The 26,604-nt window shown below is 39.3% G+C and overlaps 1 protein-coding gene across 3 annotated transcripts in view; it reads right to left on the bottom strand.

Annotated features, from left to right (window-relative positions):
- Positions 1-26,604, bottom strand: part of THSD4 (thrombospondin type 1 domain containing 4) — a 243,561-nt gene that overhangs the window by 14,371 nt on the left and 202,586 nt on the right. For 2 of the 3 annotated variants that reach the window (XM_053988291.1, XM_053988293.1), the window contains 6 exons: positions 14,184-14,359; positions 11,673-11,769; positions 10,563-10,805; positions 8,191-8,320; positions 6,301-6,505; positions 5,834-6,007 (listed from right to left, as the gene is read on the bottom strand). In XM_053988291.1, the coding sequence (XP_053844266.1) occupies positions 5,834-6,007; positions 6,301-6,505; positions 8,191-8,320; positions 10,563-10,805; positions 11,673-11,769; positions 14,184-14,359 (1,025 nt within the window). Of the gene's footprint in view, positions 1-1,374; positions 1,820-5,833; positions 6,008-6,300; positions 6,506-8,190; positions 8,321-10,562; positions 10,806-11,672; positions 11,770-14,183; positions 14,360-26,604 lie in introns of those variants that run through there. The other variant, XM_053988292.1, reaches the window with a different exon arrangement.

The raw sequence follows: 26,604 nt of genomic DNA, 5'->3' as shown, positions 1-26,604 counted from the left end.
CCCTTTTAGCAGCACCAGTTCCCCTTCACTAACGTGCCAGCCCTACTCATTACGCTCAAATGGGGCAGCAGACCACAGGAGAGTGGCAGCAGGAATTCTCCTGGGTTTCCAGAGAGCTTTCACACAGGCCTCAGCATCACTGCTAGCATTAATTAAATTTTTAAATAACAACCAATTGAATTTGAGTAAAACACCCAATTTGTGTAGGATTTCTGTCTACCACACTTTTAACCTTCATCACCTTTATTATCTCCCACAAAATAGTAAAGACTTTTACAGTCATCCTCCTGATGTTACTGAAAAAAAAAAAAAATTTATATTTCAAATAAATTTATAAAACTCCTTAGCATTATTCGACCTACTCTGAGAAAATCCATTTCAGAAGGGATTTTAGACAGATTATGTAACCTTTGTTTTTCCAGTAATACACTCAGAATTGTATTTCAGAAGATCACTTCTGCCACAGCAGACTGGGGCAGATTTTCAAAAGACATAAACCCACTGAAAGCTGCCTTGATTTCTTAGAAAAGAAAAAAAAAATTAAAAGGGAGTGAAGGAAGAAATATCTTTTTGCACTGTCAAAACATTTTCTGATACCTAGATTTCAACAGGTTCCCTTTAGAGTGCACCTATGCACGCAGCAGGTGCTGGATCAGCGCAGCAGCTCCTCCAAGGTCCCAGCACCGGCGCCCCTCAGGCGATGAGCAGCAGGGAGGAGCGCTCTCTGCTCGGGCGCTGCGGGCCCTGCGCAGGGCCCGAGCGCACCAGAGCCCTGCCCAGCCTCACCCGGCCCGGGCACACCCTGCCCGAGGCCCAGCTCTCCCTTTAACCACTGCTCCATCAGTCCTTGCTCGGGCTCAGAGAGGCGCCTTTTCCCAGCCCCAGCCTGCCCTTCCATGATCCCTCCCCCTCGGACTCGCTCCCAGGCCGAGCCTGGCCCTGCCCCATTCCCACAGACCTGCCCAGGGGCGCTGGGCTGTATGTGACTCTGGGTTCTGTCCCTGCACGGATTTCTGAGCTTGACCTTGCGCCTGCCTCGTCACTGGGATCGTGCCTGACAGGCTGGACCCTGTTCGGGCCCTGCGTGCCGCCCTCCTTGCCACACTGGGCCACAGGTACAGCCGGGCAGGCTTTAGGGGCTGAACTGGGGCAAAGCAAGGCCAGGACTAGAGAAGGAAACACAAATCTCTGTAGACCTTGGCCACCCTTCTATCAAACCCTCCTGCAATATTTCATTGCAAATATGAAGTGAGTTACATATTTATACATGAAGAATGCAAACCTCCTATTTCCATATAAATCCCACATGGAATCAATGGAAAAGGGTATTTTATTTTGTTTTTATTTTATACTAAAACAAATAAACTGTGATAATAAAAAATAACGAACTCTTGCACAAGCTTAATGGTGATTTTTCTTTTTTCCCCCAAGATTCAGGAGATTTTAAGTGAAGTATCCAGATTTAAATAAAAAGCAGTGAAAGCAGAGTGTAAGCGACAATATTCATTGGTAGTTCCACATTTGACTGGTCAACAAACACACTTGAACCTTTTAGGCAATGTTTAGAATTGAGAGAAATAATGCATTGGTTTTTATGAAGTTCTCCTTTTACTACAGTTCTCTTGCAGGAGATTATTACAGAAGCATTGCTGTTACTCCTTTTAATGAAGAGTAAAATCCAGAGCATGTGTTTGGTTTGTTTTGATTATGTTCCCTGATGTGCAGCATTTTTTCTTTCTTCCCAAGAATTTATTTTGGCCGCAGAATCTCATTAACATCTAAGAATTGTTTGTATTTTGGCTTCTTTTCTAAGTAGGCTCTAAACATAAAATGAGAAACAAATGAACAGAGGAGATGGCAATGAGGAATAATCAAAAATGCAGGAGGGAAATGCTCCAGTTAGTTGGAAGGAAACATTGGTGAGTCTCCCACTGTTGTAAATCAGGAGAATGGAGTTTCCCACTCCTGACCCATAGGAGAAATAAACTTTCCAGCAATTAGAGCTGTCGAAGAATCAGTCATGTGAAATGTTTACATGAATCTCATCTGCTCCCATCAATCCCATTTTGTTGTGAAGTTCAGTAAGGTTCACCAGATTTACTCTACTGATTAATGGATGCTGTTTGGTGGAACTCTGCTGCTTTAATGCAGGATGACATCTTTAGAGAATTATGAGACAGGAAGCAATCTTTCTACAAATGCACATAAAAATATCACAAAAGTTTGTCCAGACTCTCTATAGGCAAAGGAGGTTAAAGATCACATAGAAGTCAAAGCCATGAAACTTAATTGTCTTAGTTATGCTCAAGATAGAGCAATAAATGCAAAGACAGGCACAGATAAAGTAAGACCAACCAGTCTCACTTTGCTACTACAGACTTTTAACCTGTAATCTTTTCCATTGAAGTGGGTAAAAATTTCTGCTTCTCTCAAGATTGAGCCTGGGGGTATCAACAGATGGTGTTTAGACCTACTTCCCATACAAGGAACAACAGTATATGCTTTTCAGAAAATTAATGTTTGTTTCCCAAGAACAAGTGGCTTTCCCTCCTTCCTTTCTAGAGTGCATATGGTGGCCACACACCTTGAAAGCTTTGCAGGTAAAAGTGTTTGTGTAACATACACTCAATGGACTCTGATACCTGTTTATCAAAATACCACAAACCAAGAACTGCATTATATTAGGAACATGAAGGGGTTTTTAATTACATATATAAAAATTCAGTGTGTGCAGAAATCAACACCAAGGAGGTCAATGCCATGGGGCGAAACAGGTGGCCCATAAAATCCATAAATACATTGTGGGAAAACAAGACTGGAGAACACAGCAAGAAGGCAGCCAAGTGTTATTTACAGGGTAAAGCAACATATAGCCCACCCTGGGAAGGAAACACAACTCCTACACACAAATTTATATGTGCTCTACAGATTTTTTCAGTGCACATATGTAATACTGCTGAAGTCACATTTAGGGAAAAGCAATGATATAATAATCTAGTTCAGAACCACAAAAACTATTAATGATTATAAGTAACTAGCATGATTTCTGCATCAATTAAAACTTTGCATGGTCTCAGTAAAAAAAGAAAACACAAAATATTTTCACCATTCCTAAATTAGACCATGTTCTGTTCTTAAAACAGTGTTAAAGTATACTCATGTCAAATTCTGCACAAATATCAAATCCTGAAATTGAACATCGGCTGCCAGTGAAGACAATGGTAATTTTTATGTTGCTTTGTTTTTTTTTCTAGATGTTTTGCTAGTTAACCAAGGCTATATTGTAATGGCCTGTGCATCCTATCAGTCCAGACAGGGAAGTCTGATCTATTCCTTGCTGAAAGAGCAAGTACATGCCTAACCAATCTCTGACAGGCTTCTGGAAATCTCTACTTGCTGCACGTGCAACTGTACACATGAAGTGTTTGCAAAGTGGGTTCAGAAAAGGCCTTCCCTTCCAGCTGTAACTAAGTTTGAACTCAACCATTTCAAAGTTCCAAAAGTTATGATAAGTTCTTTTACCTCTTATTTCTAGGCATGGCTGAAATGTCAAAATACAATGGGAAAGACTGTTCTGTGGTATTTCCAGCTGGGACTTGAAGTAGGCATGTAATAAATCTCACAAAGAAGGTCTGTTCTTGTGAGATTTCCACCACAGTTTTGCAGACTCAAGAGGTTTGAACAAGCTTTTTTAAAGCATTTGAACTTTTGGCTGCTTATCTGAACCATTTGTGGCTGCCCATCGCTGATCTATGCTTATTGCTGAAGTGTGGCTTGGCTTAAAGTACTTTTTAAGGAATTGTTTGGGGAAATGACACATGCAAAGCCCATACACCTGGGAATGACCATTTCTATTCCATGATGGAATTCTTCTCTTGTTTTTCAACAGAAACACACTCCTCTACAAAGAAAGAGAAATTTCTGCTCCTAAGATGCAGCTCTTTCAAGGCACAGCTAATGGCCAATGGCCTGACCTTGCAAAGGTGTTCACTGCTGCTGCATTTCACTGCCTGCCACTGGAATCACTGCCCCCGAATGTCTCAACATCCGAGTTATGAGGTATGTGTGAATCTTAGGACATCCTGCATGTTCCACCTCAAATCTACTTTTTTCCTGAAATAAGCTGTTTCTTACATCCTCTTTGTGAATCAAACTCCAAACCCACTCCTGGCAGAAGTGATGGTGAATAATGCCAACTACAGTAGCAAGCATTTGGAAGAAATTAATCTGTACACTTATATAAACTGAGAAGGTAACAAAATCCATTCTTTACTCTCCAGCCCTAAAAAGTTTGTGGTAAAAAAAAAAACCTCCAACATTTTCCACATTACCTGCTTCACTTCTACGTCTCATTTAACATGTATAAATAAGCATAATAACATTCTACAGTTATAACTTTCAGCTCAAAAGCTGCTTTTAATTCTGAAGAGGACTAAATATCAGGGTAGAATAATCAAGAGGATGGTGCTAGAGTTTTCACTGCAATGTCTGTGCTTTATGTGGTGGAACTGCACTGGATGATAGCAGCTGGGCAAAATTATGTCTTTGAGGGTATAATGGATTTAACAGCACTGTACAAAGAACAGATCTATAAGAAAAAAAAAAGGGGAAGAAAAAAAAAGCACTGCCATTTCCCTACAGCAAAATCTTTGCCCTTTGCACTAATACCTCTGCTTCTCCTGGTATCATTCTGTCCATACTATGCAAGAGCATACACTGGAAGAAAAGTCACAATGACACAGATTCGATAGTGTATATTTTTGTTGTCTTTATAAAATCTATTTGAGTTGTCTGAGGGCTGAAAATTTTGCAGACCTTATAACAAGAGTCTGATCAGCCTCTTAAAGTTCTGCAACATAGCAGATACCTGCCCTGCTTGTGAAGTTCCTGCTCCATCTCGGCATCTAAACCATGTAGAAAATCTTCTGAATGTCCAAACTAATGCCCCGCCTGTGAGCCTGACATTCCTGGCTTTCAGAGGTACTATCACAAAGTGACCTAAACAATGAAATCGCAAAGTTATGAATGTACTCTTACAGCTTCACTGATAAATTACATTACTTGTCTGTCAAAGCAAAGGGAGATGCAACCAGGATTTTACAGACTGAAGGCTGAACTTGCCTACAGATGAAACTGATATGCAAGCATCCACAAGAGGGACCAAAATATCAGGCTTTTGTTAGCCCATGTTTGTAAGCTTCTTAATGAAAGCATATAAATATCACCACTGAACAACAACTCTGAACCCAATCACGAAACAAGTTAAATCAGCACCGGTTTTACTGCTTTCATGCAGAGAATCTGACTCATTGGAAGAAAATTCACCCCAACATCCGTGTTCACAAAATACAAGAGCCTGAATCAAGCCTGCCTGAGTTTATGAAGTTGTTCTCCTCTTTTCACACCTATGAGATAATTGGTTTATGGATTGAACTTAAACCCAGACATCAGGCCTCAAATCTATATCCCTTAAAAAAACAGTGGGGAAACTTTTAAGAGTCTGAATCTCAAGACTCAGCACTAAGCAAGGAAGAATAATAAATCTCAGCACACTCAATATTTTGGAAAGTTCAGACTCAGAGCCAATTCTAAGTCTGGACATTTGGCCATGTAAGCACAGGCTTGTCCTTTCTATGCGTTCTTGTATCTTAACACAAACTCAAGAAGCCCTTGGGATCATTACTTTTTTGTTTGCTTTTGCCTGTTTAAAAGACCAAGAATAAATATGGAAAATAAGATTACTCCTTTTATGGCTGTACAGATGTGTATTTTTAAAATTCTGATGCTCTTGTTTTAGAAGGTTTGGCAGGATAAAGATACTGAGAAGCCTTACCCTGTCACTCCATTCTGTAAGGAACCAGCTCTTGGCACAGGGGCCCATGTCACAGTTCTCGATGTCATTTGGCCGCAGCTTCATGTTACATTCCTCATCATCAACAACGTCCCCAAGGTTGCTGACACACTTCACATCTCGAGTCCTCTGCCCCACTCCACAAGGCACTGAACACTGTGACAAAAGGGAGGTTGCATCAGGACTCTGTGCAAGGACTGCAGTGGTTTACCAGGGAGCTGGGACCATACAGTTCATTCATTTATTCCTGCTAAGACATCTTTCTGGTTAGGGAACTGATGGTCATAGTCAAGCGGGGATTTATTCAACTAAGATTTGCTTATTTCCAAAGTTTTTAATATTCCACTTTATTTTAAACAAAACCAAGTTGATGTTTGACTAATGACACCTGGAAGAAAAGTCGTATTTTTTCTGAGGTATTCTACCCCAAATGAATGGATCCTACTTACTGAGGTCCACTCTGTCCTGATCTGCCACTCACTGCAGATCTTGAGCTGGCAGGTGCTGGTTGTGTCAGGCTTCTCCAGGTGCTGGCAGCGGTACTGCTGCACTGTCAGCGTGCGGTTGGCGTAGATCTGCCGGCACAGGATCTGCCGATGCTGCATTCCCAGCCCGCAGGTTTTGCTGCACTCAGACCACTCTCCTATATCCCAGCTGAAGTGAAAAAAAAAGGATATCTTTGTTCCACAAAGAATTCTCTAACACTGATCTTAACAGAATTGAAATGACATGATTCTTATGCTGGTCCAGAATCTTATAAAATCACACTTCAGTCTCTGTGTGTGCAATGACCCCTTAGGAGGCACCATCACACACTTGTTTACACAGCCTTCCTGCAGAGGCTGCTAATTATGAGCATGGATACAGATTGCACAATTCATGGTCTCGAGACATATTACAAATGTTACTCAAGCCTGTAACAGCTGCTTGGTTTTTAAAACAATCTGTCTATAATATATATTATTGCTCTAATGACACTTCCCAAAAGTTTTAAGATGTGCTGCATAAAATTTTTCTGCAGCAAAGGCTCTAAAAAAGACAATAACACAAAAATCATGAAATGCATCCAGGCATTAATTCATCAGTAAAACTGAAATAATAAATGATAAGCAATGAACAAATAGAATTAACTTTAGAGACTGAAAAAAAATCTCTAAATAGATCCTTCTCATTCTAAAATTTCACTGTAGTTATTTAGTCACTTTTGTATAAATATCTTTACAAGCATGAAGACAGGCACACACCTAAAGGAAGTATCTAAACTGTTTACACATTTTATTTCAGAACTCTTATGTACAGCAAGCAAACTCTCTGCATTTAAATATTTACATTTCTTTGTTTATACTCTTGATATTATCCTGAATGACTATGAGTTGTTAGAATGAAAAAGGTGAGGAAAATGCTTTTGGTGAGAGAAGCCATCTCCAGGTCAATTACTTCAGAAGCTCTTGAGTATCTAATATGCACTAGGAAATTGCTCATCAGAGACATCTCTGAGCCTGTAAGGGCACTTAAATCATTAGAAACTTCCATGGGATAAGAATGACCACTTGCTGCTCAGAAGAGAACTGAAGAGTATAACCATAAGAGAGATGGAAAACTGACCTAAAAGAAAGTTTCTCTAATGGCAACTGGGTTTAACCCTTTTCTCTTCTTGGGATACACCCTGGATGAACTGTCCTTTTGGTTGTTTTTTTAATTTTTATTAATATTTTTAATTTTGAGTGTTTCAAACAAGTTGCTCAGCCAAGAGCAATTCACAGTCTCTCAATAGCAAATGTGATTCAGAAGGAAACCACACCTGAGCTGGTTGTATCAGTGTGCTGGAAACAAGGACCACCACTTCAGAATCCAGTCTGGGAGCCAAAGAGCTGCTCAATTCAGGGAAGAGAGGTGAATGTACAAGGGGGCTGTTGTGAGCACTATCTCATCCTTAAATAATGAAAGTATGGCCACTGTAGCATGCTGATCTCACATGGAGTGACAGAACCTGCAGAGCCTCTTCTATACGCAGACATATGAAGAAATCTCTCACTTGAAAAAAGTGTACCCACAGAGACCACATAGACAGTGTCTGCCTGAACAATCACACACATTTTGAGAAACTGCTACACCTACTCGTTTCCAGGCTCCCTTTTGTCTACTCTGCATGCTATTGCCCTCTGTGAAGGGGAAGAAGGCCACCAACAACTATGGAAAAAAAAATCCACTACAATTTACAACACAAGCACACTGTATTTAGAAGCTCAAACTACTTTCCTACTTAGAATAGCCTCCTGGATGTGCAAGATCTCAATGATATTGGCTTATTTCACTTGACTTAAGTTCTAGTATCTTACAAGGCAGGGCATGGGAAGAGGTTGCAGGCCTCCTCTTCTGGAATGGGTTTGGTGCTGCTGTCACAGTAACCCTCGGGTACCTCCTCGTGAGTGATTCTGTTGACGCAGTGGAAAATTGGGTACTGTGATCCTGAAATTAAACAGACAATTTGGTAAAGAATTGCAAAACACTCTGCAGCAATAACAGCAGCATCCAACATTGATGCAGAAAGGAAAAGCATGAATTGACAACAGGAAATAGAGACAAAGGTTTTATCCAAAATTTCCAAATGTAAGAGCTGACAGGATGCGGTAGCAGTTTCTGCACTGTCCAAATTCCAGCGATCTATTTGCTCAGTCATCTTAAATGGAAATCTAGAACAAGAGATGGTGGCAGTTCTCATGGGAAGCATTCTCACTTTGTAAAAAAAAGATAACAGTCTTTTTCTAAGCCAAAGTTTTACAAACATGCTTTGAAATCTCTCTGGTTTTCATCAAAACTGTTAATTTAGCCTCCCTTTTCTTTAGGTAGCACAAAAATAACTTATCTTTTCTTCTTGCAACTTAGAATTTCCTAAGATCATTTAACTTTGGTGGATCTTAAAAAAATAATTAAAAACCATCATCTATATTTCTGCATGAAGGAATAAAGTAGAAGAAAATGAAAAACATAGAGGAAAGAAAAAAGCTGAAAGTGTCCTATACTGAATGATTCAAAATGAAAACAAAGCCTTAAATAGTACTGATTTTTTTTTCCTGATTTTTCCACTCCTTTCTTTGTCAGCCTATATAACCTAGTTTGGCTTGAAATGCCTTAGGGCCATCAGAGAGTTAGGGGCATCTCACAGCAAGATCACAAGAAATGTTCATACAGTCTCAATAGTCTCAGGATCCAGCTCTCAAGATCCAGTTTCTTTTGAATTTAATCAGAACATGCACACATTCTTCATATAATGGGAAAAAAGACACTAATTTCTGGCAGTTCTGTTGCTAAATTTCATGGAGTAAATAGGAGGCTGAAATTAATTTTTTTATTTTAATGTTTTTTCTTAAGTTCTACAGTTTTGCTATCTTCATTTTGACTCAGATGTCATTAATACCACTACCAAGAGGGATCAGACCTCTGCAGAAAGGACAAGAACCGTGTGCCAATGTTGATAAAGGCCACGGCATACACAACCAAGATTTCTATGGTGGAAAGGAAGAATACATTTATCCTGATGTGTTCCTGCAGCTGTACCATAAATTACCTGATTTGGATTTTAATTCTCCTTGAATATGGGAATTCAGTCACTCAGTAGTTGACACAGACTGATTGCTGCTAGCCAATAATCAGACCCAATTATGGATTCTGCCTACATGACTTGTAGTAAAAGCACAGTGTGCTTAAATGCCAACTAAAATATTTTTCTCCACAAAAGGGCTGACTTAAGGAAGTCTGAATTTTACTGGCAGTATTTTAGCTCTAGTACTTTTGCAGTAATTTCTCCAAGGAGTTTTCTTTTTCTCTTTTTTTTTTTTTTTTTTAACTAAGAAGCAATTTTGATTGCTATCAATATTGCTTGAATTTTTTCAGCTGTCTGTAGCTATAACATGCACACCCATCTGGCCTTGGACCAAATTTACAGTGTCCTCTCAAACTAATTAAGAAGCAAATGTTCTACATGTATATGAACTGGTGACAGTCAGCTGAGCTCCCACACTGGTACATATTTATTTTAAACCTTTGCAGTTTTATGGGTATGATGCTGGGTGGCTATGCATAGTACAAAAGATTTCACTTTTGCCATCACAAAAACTTATTCTTCCAATTGCTTGTGTTCTGCATTATTGAATCTGTGGCCACTGTGAATGTCTGGCAGCAAAGCTTAATCTTTGCAGTATATGCAAGCAGTGTATGCACCACTTCCCAAAAGCTCACCAGGCCCCTTCCATCCCTTTTCCTTCCCACTTCTTCCCTGTTAAAACCTCAGATTTCTGTAGTCACATCAGTGCTGCTCCAACAACATCCAATGAGACAAAGATATGTCTGATGAAATGCCTGTGAAACCTTCCCATGAAGATCAGAAAACTGTTGACAAAGATACAAAAAGCACGGTGGGTGTATCTGACAAAGCTGGAGAGGCAAAAGGAATGGTAAAGAATGCCAAAGGATGTTGAGGAAAGTAGCTGTGTATCAAGGGCATGGGAGAGAGCAGCTTGCCATAAATGCTGAAATATTTCCTTTCAGAAGCAAATGCCATATCTTTCCTTATAATTTCCATGCTTTCTAATTTTGCTCGTTTTCCTGATTTAAATATAAGTACAGGTAATAGTAGTGATGTGACTTTTGGTTGTAAGAGAACAGAAAACAGCAGGTCTAACAAGGTTTTGTGCATACACAAAGCGCTTACCTTTTCCACATGTAGTAGTGCACTCAGTTTTTCCAACCTGTTTCCAATTGTGTTCTCGGTTCTGTCTTGGTGGTTGCATAGCAGGCACTTGGTTTTCTGGCTGATGAGAAGGAAATCTTCCTGGCTGAATAACTGGAAAAGTCCCAGCTGACTGTCCAGTGAGAATGTCTGTCTCTCTATGCAAATCCTCATCCTCATGACTTGTACTTTCTGGCATTCCTAACTGACCATTCAATGGCTCCCCTGATGATGGACAATAATAGAAAAGTAAAATAATGAGCCTATTAGTCTATGTTACAATTCTCTAATAATTAGAACTGGAGTATCACTAAGCTTGGAAGCAGCTTTATTCTGCTATGTAGAGACTGCCTAATAGTGACCTGCAAAGACTGTGTTGTTTTAAACTAGGATAACCAAGTCTTAGCCAGCAAGTACATTAAAAACTAAAAACTGAAGAATCTCCAAAGACAACATAGAGTTAACGCACCCAGTGTCAAAATTTCCCAAAGCATTTTTGTTTTGTTCCTTGCTCTGCATTCTGTGCCTCCCCATGTCACAGCACAGCTGCTCCTCATTATGAACATACCAAACACCACAAATTTGTCAAAGCAAGTCACGAACGTTAAAGCAAGGACCAAATTCACTAGCAAAGTTTCTCCTGTCCTTCAGAACTTCCTAGGTGTACACACAGCACATACCCACAGCTCAGGCAGGAGCTGCCCAGATTCTTGCTTGGGAAGAAAACACTGCTCTGTTTGATCCTCTCCAGTTGCAAGAGGAAGGGGGAACTGTAGAGGGTTGTTTTAAATTATCTCAGAAAGAAAAACACTCTGAAAAGAAAGATCATGTTCTATTTCATTTCTGAGACATGGTTACAACACTCCTACTCAAAGTAGTAATCTTCCCAGCTAAAGCATAATAAACCCTGCCAGTTTTAATTCACTGAAGTTTTACCAAACCTATGATGAGTTCTCATTCAACATGTTGAGTGAAATTCTGGGCCTCTCCCACATCAATGACAGCATTTACACTAACTCATTGGTATGAATTTCCCCATTAGCTTATTAAGTAACAAAAAGTGTTTGATAAAAGGAAATGGTGGCATTTTACCTGGCCTCCTGTGAGCAAGCAACTGAGGACTAATGACATTGTCTCCTGGAATGATATATTCATAATGTATACCCGGGTTAGGCTGCTGATGAATCATCTAAAAAGAAAACCAGCCATACATTGAGTTCTTCCACTTTTTATGTTACTAAGACTTAAATATCAACTTGAACTGATCAGCTACATAACATTATTTATCACTGGCTGGGATAGAAGCAATGGTTAATGACTGTCTCCAAAAAATGCAAAAAGAAGAAAATACAAGTTACTGCTTGCAAAGAAGAAAATTCAAGTTCCCGTGTTTGCAAATTGAGCTAGCTTTTGATGGCAGAGAAACTGTCTAAATCTTCTCTGAAAAACCTAAGATTGCCATGCTTGGGGCCAAGGTGTGCTGTGGGCTGTGCCAGCCATGGCCTCCTCCCTCAGCAATGGGAGCAGCAGAGGCTCACAGCACACCAGGCCTCAGCAGCAGAAGAGATAGTCCTAAGGTCATCAAAACATTCTCAGGTAGCAGGAACTTGACAGACGCCTGAGGAAACAAAAGCAAAGAAGAAACAAAGCAGAAAAAACAAAACACCACAACCCCCAACCCTATACTTGCAGCCTACTGAGTTTTTGAAGCTCCCCAGTGGCTGAAGGACAGCACCTGCAGACAGCACACACGCATTACTCTGTGCCCATCACAACCCAGCTGCTCCTTCCAGCCCCTGCAGCTCCCTCAGCTCCCCATGGAGCCCTAACAACCCACCAGCTCAAACCAGGGCCATCCTGCTGCCCTCCCCAGGAGCACTGCTCAGCAAAGATCAGGGAGCAGATCCCAAAGGCCCATGGACCTGCTGCAGCAGCTGAGATTGCCCACAGCCCTCCTGCATCCTTCCACATTCATCTTCAACTGAACAAAGATGCCTTACAGCAAACAGGTTTGCCTTACAGCAAACCACAATTCCATGAATGTGTTCTTTATGAAACACAGGCAGCAACCAGAAGCTTTTCTCCTTTAAATGTGAAAATGAAGCTCAGGGTTTTCAGAATGCTGCTGCACAAGCCCACGTGAGCTGACAGGCGCATGACTCTGTTAGTCACTGTTATTCTGGGTGTGCTTGTTTAAGCAGTTGGGCATAACAGGACCTGAGAAAGATAGGACTTCAGGACAGCTCTTATAAACTGTGAGCAGCACACGCCATTCCCAGCTGAATTCTACTGCAGTGCTGCTCTGAGCCTGAGCACACCCACACTAAAAATGTAGGGGTGTCATGAGCTGCTAGTTTCAGCACTTTAGCTCTGATTACTTCAGTACTGCTACTACTGACACTTATGTTTTAGCCTGAACTCTCTGTGGGGATTAGTCTGATAGAAGCATCAGACTATACCCAAAGTACCTTTTAAAACCAAACCAAATCAGAACACAAACAAACAAAAACCCAAAACAACAAACCCACAAGTAAACACCAGAGCTATCTCTGGTTCTTCACCAATGAATCTGGTTCTTCATCAATGAATCTCATGGATTCATGGACCTAGAAGTAAAATGTCCTGCTAATGGCCAGTGACCCAGCAGAGAACAACTAATGATTCAAGGCTTCACTAAATTCACATCTATTAATACCAACTAGGGATTCAGACTTCTGTTTTAACTTATGTCAAAATCACTCTTTCCTTGCCAAATGTAATAGCTGTTCCTCTAAACGCTGTCCCTCAGAGAGTGCTCACTTTTCTGAACCATCTAATAATGCACTGCCTGCACTATTTTTTTTGTAAGGTTGGGTCCTTCCAATGTCACTTTCTTATCCAAAAAATACACCCTCTTTGTGGTCTTGAGAGAACCAAGAACTGTGAACTAACTTCAGCAGTAGAGTACACTTCACCTTCCAGAACCAGGACCCTGTTTTTAGATGGTTCCTGGAACAACTTCCCAGTGGTTCCCATGTGATGGTTTTTCCATCATATTTCTCAAAACAGCTGAAAGGCATATTTCAGACAGAGCTTAACTGATGAAGTCCCTAATTAGTATATTGTTCCAACTTTCCTGCAGGAAAATACCTGAAATGATAAAACAGTTTTGCTTTGACTTAGTGGACCTAAGTTTTTGTAGCAATGTATACACACTTGGACAGAATTTGCATCTCTTTTTCTTGTTACTTATAATCTCCTGTAAATTAGAAAGCTTTTCATGTTATATTTTAGAGTGGAAGAAAGACAGCATGATCTCAGAAAAACAGAACAGAAAGCCATTTGGAGTTCCCATCTGCAAATCTCTTCATTTTTCTACACAGAACATAAAGTTCAATTGGTTTTACTGGATCAGTAAAGTCTGAGGGAAAAAGGCTTGATGTAAATTTCCTATGATCTGGACCAAAATGGATACCACAGCAAACAAGTGTGAAATATCAAAACTAACATTTCAGAATTAGAGTAACAAAGTGTTGATACTGAATACCATTTTAGTGTTGCATGTTAACCATGAACTGAACAATTTCTTTTCCATCAGGAAGAATAATTTAAATACTAACTCACATAGACATCAAGGACTTCATTTGTTGGCCCATCAGCTAAAAACGACTCGCCTGCGGTGCTGGAGATCTCATTGGGGCGTCTGTAAGTGAACATTGTCCCACCACCTTCGTACCTGCCCGGGCGGTCGATGGCCCAGTTGCCGTTGATGATGGAGCGTCCCGAGCGGCTCCGCAGGGCTGGAGGGGGACACAAACACAAGGTTTGATCAGAGGAAAGCACCTTCCCACACTGCTGCCCAATCAGTTCCCCACAACTGCACAGAACACTCTCAGGTATTCCTGATGCCAGAGAACAAAGTTGGTGAAAGAACAGAGTTATATTAGTAGTTGTGGGGAAAAAAAATCAACAAATCAAACACAAACCAATATTAGAAAACTGTGTCTCAACACTTCATATGTTTATGCTGTAGGAAAAGAAAGAAAAATCAAAGACAGCTTGGAAACCTTTTTCAGCAGTTTCTCCCAGATGGCCACGTGACTCTCAGCCAGCCAGCAGCACACACAACACACATGGATGCCAAGGAAGTGGCTTTCCTGCACTTTCTTCCCATTGCATGGACTACTTTGTGATTTAGGCAGAACAAAGCAGAGAGTCAGATACAGAAAACCAGCGCATTACACAATACAGAGGGACCAAACAATGTAGGGCCACATGAGTACCCTGAGTTGCCAAATGTTCCTGTTATTCTTCACGAAGCCCTTTGGCTGGTCCCTCCACTTCCTTTTCAGAACAAGATTTTTTGGTCACAACATCTGCAGAGTCCTGACCTGCAGCACTGCTTGGAGTGCTGAGCATTCTGAAAATGCCCGTAGGATCTCGTGCATTAAAAAAGTGACTTGCAAATCAGATACCAGCCAGGGATTGATTAAATATGGATTCAGTATCCCACTGGGCAGTGCCTTCCCTTTGTTACTACGGGCTAGTACGGGTTTGGTGACATAGGAGCCTCTGTTCCTCCTCATTCCTACTTTCTTTATTTGTCTATGTGACTATAATTTTCAGTCCTTAAGGTCAGAAACTCCTGCCACATATATGCATAATTTATGCAATATTACAGTTGCATTATTTAACAACAACAAAAACAAACAAGCAAACAAAATTTGAGGCTGAAACCCTGTCAGACATTGCTTAAGTGCAGAGGAATGACACAACCCTTTCTCTAAAGGCTCTACTCATAGATTTTCAATTTTATTACAAAAGAATTTGCTTTTAAATAAAATCTTTAAAAGAGACAACAAAATCTAATAATACCCTTGGCTGTATCTTGCTTGGTAATTTACTTTTTAAAATCCAAATTCAAGGTACAAGCTTTGAACTTAAAAAAATTTAGGGTCAAGGACCCAGTTATTCCAATTTGCTTCTTCTTCACCCTGTCTCAACAACAGTGATATTCAGTTAAAATCCTCTCAACATTATACACAATTATTTATGCTACTAGGAAAAAGTTACATGCATGGCCTAAATGATGGCAAATTAAATTTATGCCACTAATTCCAAAGTAATACACATTAGAGACAAAACTTTTATTGTTTGTACATATTCCAGACATCTGAATTAACTCAACTAATCAATAGAAGCAGTCTTTGTGCTTTGCTGCAGGATTCAGAACAGAATGTCCTGTCAGAAGGGGACAATGACACTCCCTTGTCTTGTTAGGTTGTAAAACTCAAAATCTTTTGACTTGGAGGGATTGCTGCTGACTACCCAACTATTTATAATTTGCTTAATATTGATGAAATATTTTTATAAAAGCAAAAATGTCAATGAATTTAATGGCTTTGGATCAGGCCCTGTAAATGCAATCACACATTTTGAACTTTTATTTTACTTAATTCTACATGTTTATTTTCCCAAGAGCTGCCATACATCCACTTGCTTCCTAGGTCTCATTTACTGACATGCCAACAAAAGAATCTCTATACTGTGGACATTATTTTAAAAATATTTTGTACAATATCAGCCATGGAAATGGCTTCGTCTTTCCTCATATTGTGCTGAGAGGAAAAATTACAGCTCAAAAAATATTTCATACAGGTTAAATAGGAAATCCAGTCACATTATTTGCTATTTATACACTATTTACAGTTTCATACTTTTTAATTCAAACAACTATGGATTAAAAACTTCTGCAAAATGCATTGGAGACTGATTTTACATTGGTTTATTAATGTGGAACACTTCCCTTAACTTTATGATCTGAATATATTTTCTTAGATTGATGCTAAACAAATAAGATAAATGAATCATCAAGAGCTCGAGAAAAAAAAAAGAGCTGGCTAAGATTAAATTGTTATTAATAATGAAGCTGTAAAAAGATGGCTGTCTGAAAAACTGAGTGCACATTAAACTTTCATTTCAAATCCATCATATGACACATTTGAAAGAGGCCTCTCCATAAAAAGGGAAAATGTGCCTCTTTTATGTTTTGATCACTCTGCATCCACCACCTCAAGTCTGCTCCCTGAAGAATTTTTATGGTGCTAATATTTTTAGCCAAAGCATGAAAGATTATGAGAAGCTTTACCATTAAGTCCTCATGAGGAATTCCTAATACATGCTGTAGCTCATTTAATCTATCTTTCATCTTGGAAACAGCTTTTAATTAAAACCGTGTTGTTTACAGTGGCCTTCAATAATGTTTCACACAAGTGATATGGAGTATTTTAGGATACAATTCTGATTAACTTCTCCATATTAGCAGTTTGATATATATTTTAAGTGTCTTGCTGAATGACTCCTATTTTTCTAACCATATCTGAAGAGAAATATTTTAGGTGTGGGTGTAGTACCTCACTATTTGCAGTACATTTTCACCCAAAATAGGCACAGTACCAATAATGAAATGAAACTTCTTAAATCTGGCAACAGCACTAATATGCAGAGCAATACAGTATATTTTTCTGTCCTAAGGCTTTTCTGTCTGGGAGAACAGTGTCCTAAGTCCTACTTAATTGCTTTACAAGCCCTGTTAAGGCTGTAGACAGACAGAATTGAAGTTCTTTCCCATACACATGAAGTGTCTCCCATTTGGTCCTGACCCACAGGGAGTGAATCAGGGAGCAGTTCCTCTCTCTGGGAAGAGGCTGCAGCCTTGCAACTGTGGCCACTGGGAATCCAGGTCAAGGCTTGGCTGCTCAACTCAATTGCAAATGTCTCACTGGTGATTTAATCCAGGGAACCCTGATAAGCTGCAGATGCACTCAAGGTGCAAGTCAAAGACTGAAAAGACATAATAAAATGTTCTTTGATAGAGGTCCTCAACAAAGGCACTTCAAACAGACGAGTGTTGAGATGGATGGGGCTCTCAGGCTGCATTTGCTTTGCAGCTGCCGATCAAAAACCAAAGCATCTTACAGGCAAAGTGCAGCAACTATCTTATTTTTACACCATAAGCACAATTTTTACTTGACATATCACATTTGAAGCATTTTCCTTGTATTTTATTTTAACAAGCTTTTAAAGATTTAATCCTGTTGCTGTTGAATTAAAGTTGAATTCAAGTGCAAGAATGTCTTGGCCATACCAGCTTTCTATAGAAACACCACTTCCCCAGCACCTTTAAAGAAAGTGCCCAGATACAGCTGCAGTAAATAATCAGACTACTTCTGAGTAACCACTTTGATGAAAGAAGTGAAAGAAACATGCAACTTCTGTTTATCTTTCCTGCACAAAATACATTATATGGAGCTTTCAGAGACAAATCTAGAATATTTACATACTGCATTATAAAAATCAGTGCAGGGTGGTGCATCTTGTACAACTTAAACCCCACAGATAGCCTTTGGTGACATCTCCTTCATGGTACAAATCATGAGGAATGTAACAGGAAGAGAAACTTGGAACTTGCAGCAAATGGAGAAGTCCAGAAAGTGGAAAAGTCCAGCAAATGCACTGAGCTGGCCTTTGCTCTGAGCCATACCTACAGCCTGCTGACCAGCTGCCACACCAGTGCAACTCCTAAAACCAGTGGCTAATTCTGAATGCACACAGATTGTAAAACTCTCTACTCCAAAAGGACTTGAAGACAGCTTCAGACATTAAAAAAAAACCCTCAACAACAAAAAATCAAAAAAACTATTCAGTGTCACAAAACACAGTCTGCCTTCAGGCCTGTCAATCTTGCAGGATGGAATACACTATATTTGTTAGGTCACTAAAGAGGGAACACATGGACCACAATCTAGAAATACTCTTAAGTCACAGCACAAAGCTTCTAGGCTACTTTAAAATATCTCTGCATAACGAGGAAAAAGCCAAATGCCTAGAAACTCAATAATAAGCAGTTTTAAAATAATAAAATATTCATTAGTTCAAGTGTATTCTCTGAAAAAAACTCCTTTCCAGAAGCATAGATATTTGCTGATTATTAGAACACACCTTAGTTACAGAATGTTCAGGAGAAATTTGGCTCAATTCTCATGAACTGAATTAGCTATTATTTGCCTCTGAATTTTTCAATTCAGACTCCTATTGAGATCATGTCAAAGCTCCCACAGGACCCAGATCTTAATTCAAGAAATATGAGTAGGGCTAAGATGTCATGATCAGCAAGAGTCAAATGATTTTAACAATCTGATCCTACAAACCCTTTATTTCAGAGCCAATGGAGGATATTAGAAAATGCTCTGCAGTTCACTTACTGCCCTTCAATTAGGATCAGATTGAATAAATCAAAACCCAGTGTCTCTGCAGCTTGGACACCTTTAGCTCTTGCACTATATTTAGTTTCTTCACTGGCAACCAAGACAGGGTAAGGGTACAGATCTGTAACAAAAACGGGGCATCCTCTAACTGTGCATAGCTGAGGGCAAGTGTTCATGAACTGCCAACCATTTTGGAAGTTCAAAGCCACTGGTCACTTTAACTGTGTCAGAAAGGACATGGACCAGAGAGTGGGACTCTCCACTAAGAAATGCTCTATGACCTTACTCAATCCTAATGCAAACCAGTATTTTCTAATCCAAACTTTAAGACAAAAATCCCTTGTGTATACCTCCACTCTTCTTCAATCCAGGAAGGACCAGAAACAATCATAATACAAAAGCATAATATGTCTTAGAAGCATGTGCTTCTAAGATCCTGAGGCCAGGAGTAAATTGGATCCCGTGATATTTCCAGTCCTTTTTCAAAGCCTAGGAATCAGAATTCCTGCACAAGGATTCAAATTTTAGGGACTTCATGTATGCATCTGCAAAGCATCTGAAATTTTGGTTGTCTGTCTTTCTATACAATTACACTATAATATAGACCCCTATTCTTATAAATATTTTTGATTTTTTCACCTAGAAGAAACTTCAAAATCTGCTTTTTAGAAATCCAACAAACATCTTTATTCAAAGCTTACAGCTTTAAATAGCTTAGACATGTGCTTATTTTGTAATTTTGTGCTTATTTTGTAACAGTACCTTTGTAAAGGTACTGTTGCATTTATCCATGAACTGAGTAGTTGTCATAACATTGCAAATTAAGTATGGCACATAGTATTTATTGCTAGCATTGGCATTCAAGTAATTGCTTAAATATTTTTACAGTAGGCACTAGAAAAAAATACCAGATTCCCAACACTATTACAAGGAAATGATAATTCAAGTATACTATTATTTCCAAGGAAAGGTTTGGACAGTTTTCTTTCTTATCTAAAATATTAACAGTAGAACTTCAGGTCAACAGCATAATCCTGCTCAGTAAGTTATTTAGATATTCTCCTTAGGGAGCTATCATATAAAAGAAATCCTGCTTCAAAGGGGAATAAATTTGAAACAGTGAATTTCATTAAACCAATTTTTCCAAGTTTGTCCTGAGGTCCCACTTTGGCAGGTTTTATCCCTCCACCATGACAGTGTCAAAAAAAGACAAGTACAAGATATTCCTATTCTGTTGCCTTAGGTCTAATTTAGTGTTGTTTCAGTTTTGAGAAAGCAGGCGTCTTCTGGGTGCATTTCCTAATGATTCTGAGAGCAGCAAACCCGACTATTGCTTTTAAAAGATTCCTGATTTTTTTTTTTTTTTTTTTTTTTTAACCTGCAAGAAGAAAATACTATTTATTTGCTTAAACACAATTGTTTTGCAGTTAATCACTGCAAACAGAAATGCTCTGCAGCAAACAGTCATTTTCCATTTCGGAGGATCCACTGAACTACTGCTTCCCCAGTTCCCTCAGAGAGAAGTTCCCACTTCTCTCAGTTGTGCCTCTTCCTTTTCGTGCTTGACTCCAAAAGCCCTGTTGATGCATCAGCTCAAGGAAAATGCTGGGGCGGCAAAGCAGAAGAGACAATTAACTACTGTTGCAAATAAGTGCTACAGGCTTTGAGAAAAAAGACAGATTTGTCCTATAGCTGTACAGTCTGTTCAGGCCCAGATACTACAGCAGCTTTGAAGTCTCCATGGCTTCAGTAAAATCTCCAAAGGAAGAGCAGAGTCAACCTGCATGTTACCAAAACTTGAGCTTCTCTCACGAGAGGATGCAGGATTTCCACATGGTTTTTAGCAGTCTTCCCTGACAGGTGTTAGTAACAGCCCATGAAACAAAACCACATTAGCTAGTCTAGGCTTCCTCTTCTGTCTTTTTGGTGAGACGAGAAGCAAAATTTGAGAAACCCCCTCTCTGTCTACAGTATTCTCACGCTGCGACTTCTGAGACCTTGGCACACGAAATACACACACAGATATGACCTGACAATTGCTAAATGTGACATATGGCATTTATTGTGCTTCAATGTCACTGCTGCTCCCCCACACATCGTCCTCAATCCCAGTGGGAAGCGGTAGTAACAGTAGTGTTACTCAAGCAGGGGATGCTCTGCATCCTATTACCCAGCTGCTACACAAAGACTGTAAACTTGTGTCTGTGTACAGCCTGGAGCTTTGTAAATAGGGAACTCATGAAGCAGATTTGATGATGCAAGTAAAAACATTCATCAAAGCAGAATTTCAGCATTTTGTTAATTCTTGCACTGCAGGGCATAAGCTCTCCTTATGAATTGCATCATGGGTTTCATTCTCAGTTTTCTTCCTACTACTGTTTCCCTTCTTTAAAATTGCTCTAATAAAATGCCTTTTCCCATTTTCCAAGCAGGTGCTCTTGAGTGATTGATGACTTTTAATATTATTATTTCTAAGTACAAAACTAGTAACACTTACATGATTTCAATGCTTTCCATGGGGAGTAAGTTATGCCAAGGCAGTAATTCTGAATGTTCAGATACGGCTCTAAATAGCAGAGAATTAGGGAACACTAAAGCGTATCCTTACCCAGATCATAGAATTAGTTTCTAAAAGCATTTATTGGAGGCCATACTAACATTTACCAGGAAAGTAAATGAAGGAGTAAGAGGAAACAACAGAGATTAAGTTAATCTTTAGGCTAATGCTATGTTTATGAGGTCTCTACCACAAAAATAAACCTGCCTAGGCCTCTCTAGCATGACAGGCTTTATGAAAGTCAGGGAAGTGTGAAGGCATTAATGGTCTATGCTATTCATGACATATGCAAATATTGGCACTGCATTTCAATAACCACCACAATTAAATATGCAACAACCCAGTTCTTCATCAAGGGTGCTTCAATTCCTACTTTGTATTGAAGAATGGACTGCAATGAGTAAAGAACCCCTGTTAGAAATGCCATCACTCCTGAACAATTCCTGCATTTTCTGGGTCATCTATTACAGCCCCCTATACTGGGGGAAGTACAAGACAAGCTATCAGAAGGCCAGCACAAATTTGTTGAAGAAAAGAATAATTTCAACAAAATCTGAAAATGAGCAGATTCCATTATTCTGCGAATGACCTAACCTAAAAGGACTTACACAATTAATATACACAATGACAGTACATGATAAGAATGATGAACTTTCCATTTAGTTTTACCTAGCCTATAATTATATACTTCAAATACATTTTATTAAGTCCTATTAAAATAATCTATAAAAACCTCTCTTCTTTTCTAACTTCAACAAAAATTTCCCATGAGTTGAAGGGGTAGCAGTGGTTGACTAAGTTCCCAACTCCACTAAAGTCTATGTAAATTTTCTGCTCTTTAGTTGTATATAATTTTACCATTGCCCTGAAAATACTGAAGAGGAAGGACAGAAGGACTGGCACAAAAATAGACTGACAGGAATTAAATATGAAGAGAAGGACAACACTAAGCCCCAGAGAACTGGAGTAAGAATCATACATGTCTTGTATCTGTAACTATGTTAAATGTATAGCCCGTTGCATATCTACTATTTTGTTTTGGGAAATGCAGCACCTCAAAGGGAACTCCTATGGTTCAGAAGACTCTAGAAATTAATCAGTAGAATCTAACTCAAAATTGTAGGCTTTTTTTTAAAATACAGAAATCCAAAATTCCTTTTTCCATTCTTACTTATACATTCTTAATTTCTTTCTGTAAAGAAGGCAGGACATAACTGAGGTTGCAGTTTCTAAGTGACAGTCTCAGAACATCAGTTCTTATAGGGCATAATTAGAATTTTTGTCTAAGCCCAGTGAAAAAGCAGGGCTTGAATTTTTAGCAATGTATTTCCTACCCTACATCAGTAACATCAGGAAATACTCTCCACTGGCAATAGCTGTAAATCAAGGATTTAGAAATAACAAACAACATTCATTGGTAGTCTCCAACAGGGATACATTTCCAATGTAGCTGTGATATTTTAGACATGCAGCTCCAGCTGAACCTGCAGATGATAGGATTTGTCTTAGTTACATTATTTCAGTTAGAATCTGATTCTTGTATTTCAGGACTTGATTGGACTGGCTGCTAATGGCTCTGAACATGATAGCTGAGCCTTCTGGCACAGTTTAGCTGCATATTAGTGAACCCTGCACAGAAACTAAGCACACATTTGGCAAAAGTCCTTTGGGTAGATAAATGCAATTGAATTATCTTCTAATCTAGACACTACTTCAGTCAGAAAGGCCAGATTCATGAAATGCACATGTGTAAATAACCCACTTTTTTCTCCAGCTGGCATAACAAAAAGTGTTTTGTACCTCCTTGCACTCCTGACAACTACCAAGAATTGGAATAATTGTATGACAGCTAAACTAAACCAGCAGATTGTGACATCTCTGCAGAAAAGAGCACTCTATCTCACAAGAATTAAAAGCTGAAGTAGAAACTGCATCTTTTGTTTGCTAAATAACTTTTGTTCCTTGCTATGAAAAATTGGAGCTAATGAATTCTCCTAAGCTGTTTTGAATTTCAAGTGGAATTTCTCAAGAATTTTGGATGCTCTGTGTGGTAAAGTTAAACACTGTAACTCAAACCACACAGACTGTGAGCTGCAAAGCCCTGCTGGGTCCCCCAGCTTAGACATGAGTTGCTCTGGCCCAGTGTCTGATACTGCTGCTCTCTGGAAGCCTCTCAGACCTCGTGCCTGATTTCAGGCTAGGCTGACACAGACACTGAAGTCCCAGATACAGTCAGGTCTGAGTGAATGCTGACAGCAGCAGGGAGGAGAAATCTGAAATGGTTTTCCTGTCCTGGCAGCAGAGTGGAGAAGGAGCCAGGCAGCTCCTGGGCCAGGCAGCCATGGGCCCAGCAGTGCAGGCAAACCTTGGACCAGGGGAGATCAGGGCATGGGCACAGAGACTCGAGAGCAAACAGAGACCAGACTGGGTGGGAGAAGATGGGTTTTGATTAATTTAGTGGCCTTTGGGGTAAGGACACAGGTGCTTTGATTAATTCAGTGTCCTTTACAGTAAGGATACGGGCCACAAACTAAAGCAGACAGACTGCCCGTGCCCAGCCCTGAAAAAATAATCCAGCTCCTCACTCATTCTCTCTTCCAAAAAAAGTTGACAACAGCATGTAAACCTTAGTCTTTCACTTAAAACAACAATACTTTCTCACAGATCCTCTGGAGTACTTGGCTCCTAGTGAAGAAAAATGACATAGACACTTGTGAGAGGCTGTCTCCATTTACCTGAGTACAGTCTGGCAGAAGAGGAAATCTGGCACAGTAAGCTGGGTGGTCAGAGGAAAGCTGGAAATACAGCACTGGTATCGGTTTCTCCGTTATTATCTTCTGCCTATAAAGGCTTGGAGTGGTATCACTCATGTTAATGTTTATGTCAGTCCACACATTTAAATATAAAAAAGATGTTCTGGGATGGAACTGATTTGATATTTATTTGACAAAGCCATCAAACTCTGTGAAAAACACAACTGATACCTGGAGGTAAGCCCAGAAATCTGGAGACATGACAAAACCAGAAATCGTCACATTTTATTGATGACTTTTATAGCTCCAAAACCAACAAAGACTATGACTGAAATATTTAACAAAAAGTAGCACAAGATCATTCCAAATACAGAGAGCATTTCAGATCACATCTTATTCTATTGCTGTTCTTTATTCCCAAGCTACCTACTAAGCTAATGAAAAACAAAAATTCTCTGATCAAACTACTCACAGAAACACAGGAAAAAATTATGGGTTTGCAAGTTGTGAGTCTAACCTCAGATCATCAGATAAGTCTGGCTAATTAATGGCAGCATTTTGTCTGCAGCACAGGTGAAACAGTGCAGTCCAGATTCCAAATAGACAATAGAAGAAAATGAGTTAAGTATAACTAGTACAAACTATGGAATTATTTTGCCATCGGGAACTGAATTTAAGTTTTTGCAAGCATATGTGGGAAAGAAGATATTAATAAAAATAAAGTTTCTCTCTTCTTTTAGCAAGAGCTAACTTATTTTCTTCCCCTACAGTGTGCAAGCAGATCACTTGCAAACAGTTCTGCAGACAGTTGCTCCTAATTCTCAAGTTTGATCTTCTAGAGCTTCTGCATCAGTCCCACAGGTCTCCCGATCAATACACTGGACAGGGATTGTTATATACATTGGTCTCAAACTATGAAACATGACTGAAATTAATTTATCATTCTGAACATTAAACATTCAACATTTCAGAAGCAAGTTTCTAATATCTCCTTTACAATTTCACCTTAGAAAAAAATCCTTATCTTTCTCTTTTATTAAGTCTTATTAAAGTTTGACAAGCCCTACCTTCTCCCTTTAATAGAATATCTCCAGTAGCACTTTTTCAAAACCATAAAAAAGTGATTAAATACAGCCTTAATTTTTGCTTAAACCAAAATTCATATACTCCATAATCTATTTTTTCTGCATTTGAGAAAGCATTTTTCACACTGTTTACATTAATAGTGAATTTAATTTTTAGTGAAAGTACATCCAGCACACATAGTTTCATACTCAGCTGGGAACATTTTTTCCATGTTTGAGATAAATAAGCAAGTCTTTTATGAATGCTGTCTATGAGTAAAGAGCCTTTTAAATATCCACCCCCCCAAAAGTAATTTAAACTAGCTTCCTGTTATAAACACAAATGAAACAATTACTGCAATGTAACACATTACACATGTCTAGGAAATACTTGATGCTGCTGAATGATAGCACAGACTCTTAAGCAATGGTACAAAGTGCTCAACTTTACATAACCTATTTCAATAGGACTCAAGCAAAACCAGGAGTTTTATCAGGGAAAGGGTAAACAGAAAGAAATCCACCATTTTATTCCAGGTTTTTGTGGACTAGACCATAATGACTGCCATAATTTCAAGTGGTTACACTCACAGGCCACTGCCAAGTCACAAATCAAAGCCCTGATGTTTCTATGCTCATTGTATTCCAGTGACAGGACCTCAGAGAGCCCCTCCCAAAGCCTAACACATGAACAGAGCAGGCTGCCCCTCCTTGGGTGGCTCAGCTGTTTATCTGCACACCCTGGGATCCTGTGGGAAAGGCCATGGCTTGGGAGAAAGTGCTTTGCTGCACTGTAATAGCTGCTGAACAACTGTGCCTGGCCTTTGCTTAATTACAGCTGTTAAACTGGAAGGACATGCTGCAGCCTCCACTTCACCTCCTATTCCTGACTGAGGAAACACTGAAATGGTCTCATTGCTGACCAAAGAACCAAGAAAAGCTTTTGGAGAGAAAAAAAAGCAAAGAGAATCAACTGCATAAGCTTCAGAGCAGCTTTGGGATCCTTTAGAGGTTAGACACGTAGAATGCAACTGGTTTGTGCACGGCACAGTAGGCTGGGACTAACTGCCAAAGCTTGTAGAGCTTGGGTAGGTACTATAAAATAAAAAGCAATTGAATTGCAGATACAGTCACTCAATAAAGCTGTTGAGTCACCTACATTAAAAAAAAAATGCACAAGGTAAGTTTGAAAAAATTAATTGAACCAAAAGAGTCTGTATCAGAGACTATTATTACCAATCCAAGTAATCAGCAATCCCCAGATACTTCCTTGATGATTTTATATAGATATAAATCCAGGTTAAAATATTTACTAGCATTTTAAAAGATGTATTGGTAGAGTGAGTTTTTATTTTAATGAGTTTTGGTATTTTCCTTTATACTGCCTTTCACTTAGAATTTTCT

Source organism: Vidua macroura, chromosome 12, assembly GCF_024509145.1.
Source record: "Vidua macroura isolate BioBank_ID:100142 chromosome 12, ASM2450914v1, whole genome shotgun sequence".
Classification (NCBI taxonomy): Eukaryota; Metazoa; Chordata; class Aves; order Passeriformes; family Viduidae; genus Vidua; species Vidua macroura.
This window is presented reverse-complemented; position numbering and strand designations above follow the sequence as displayed.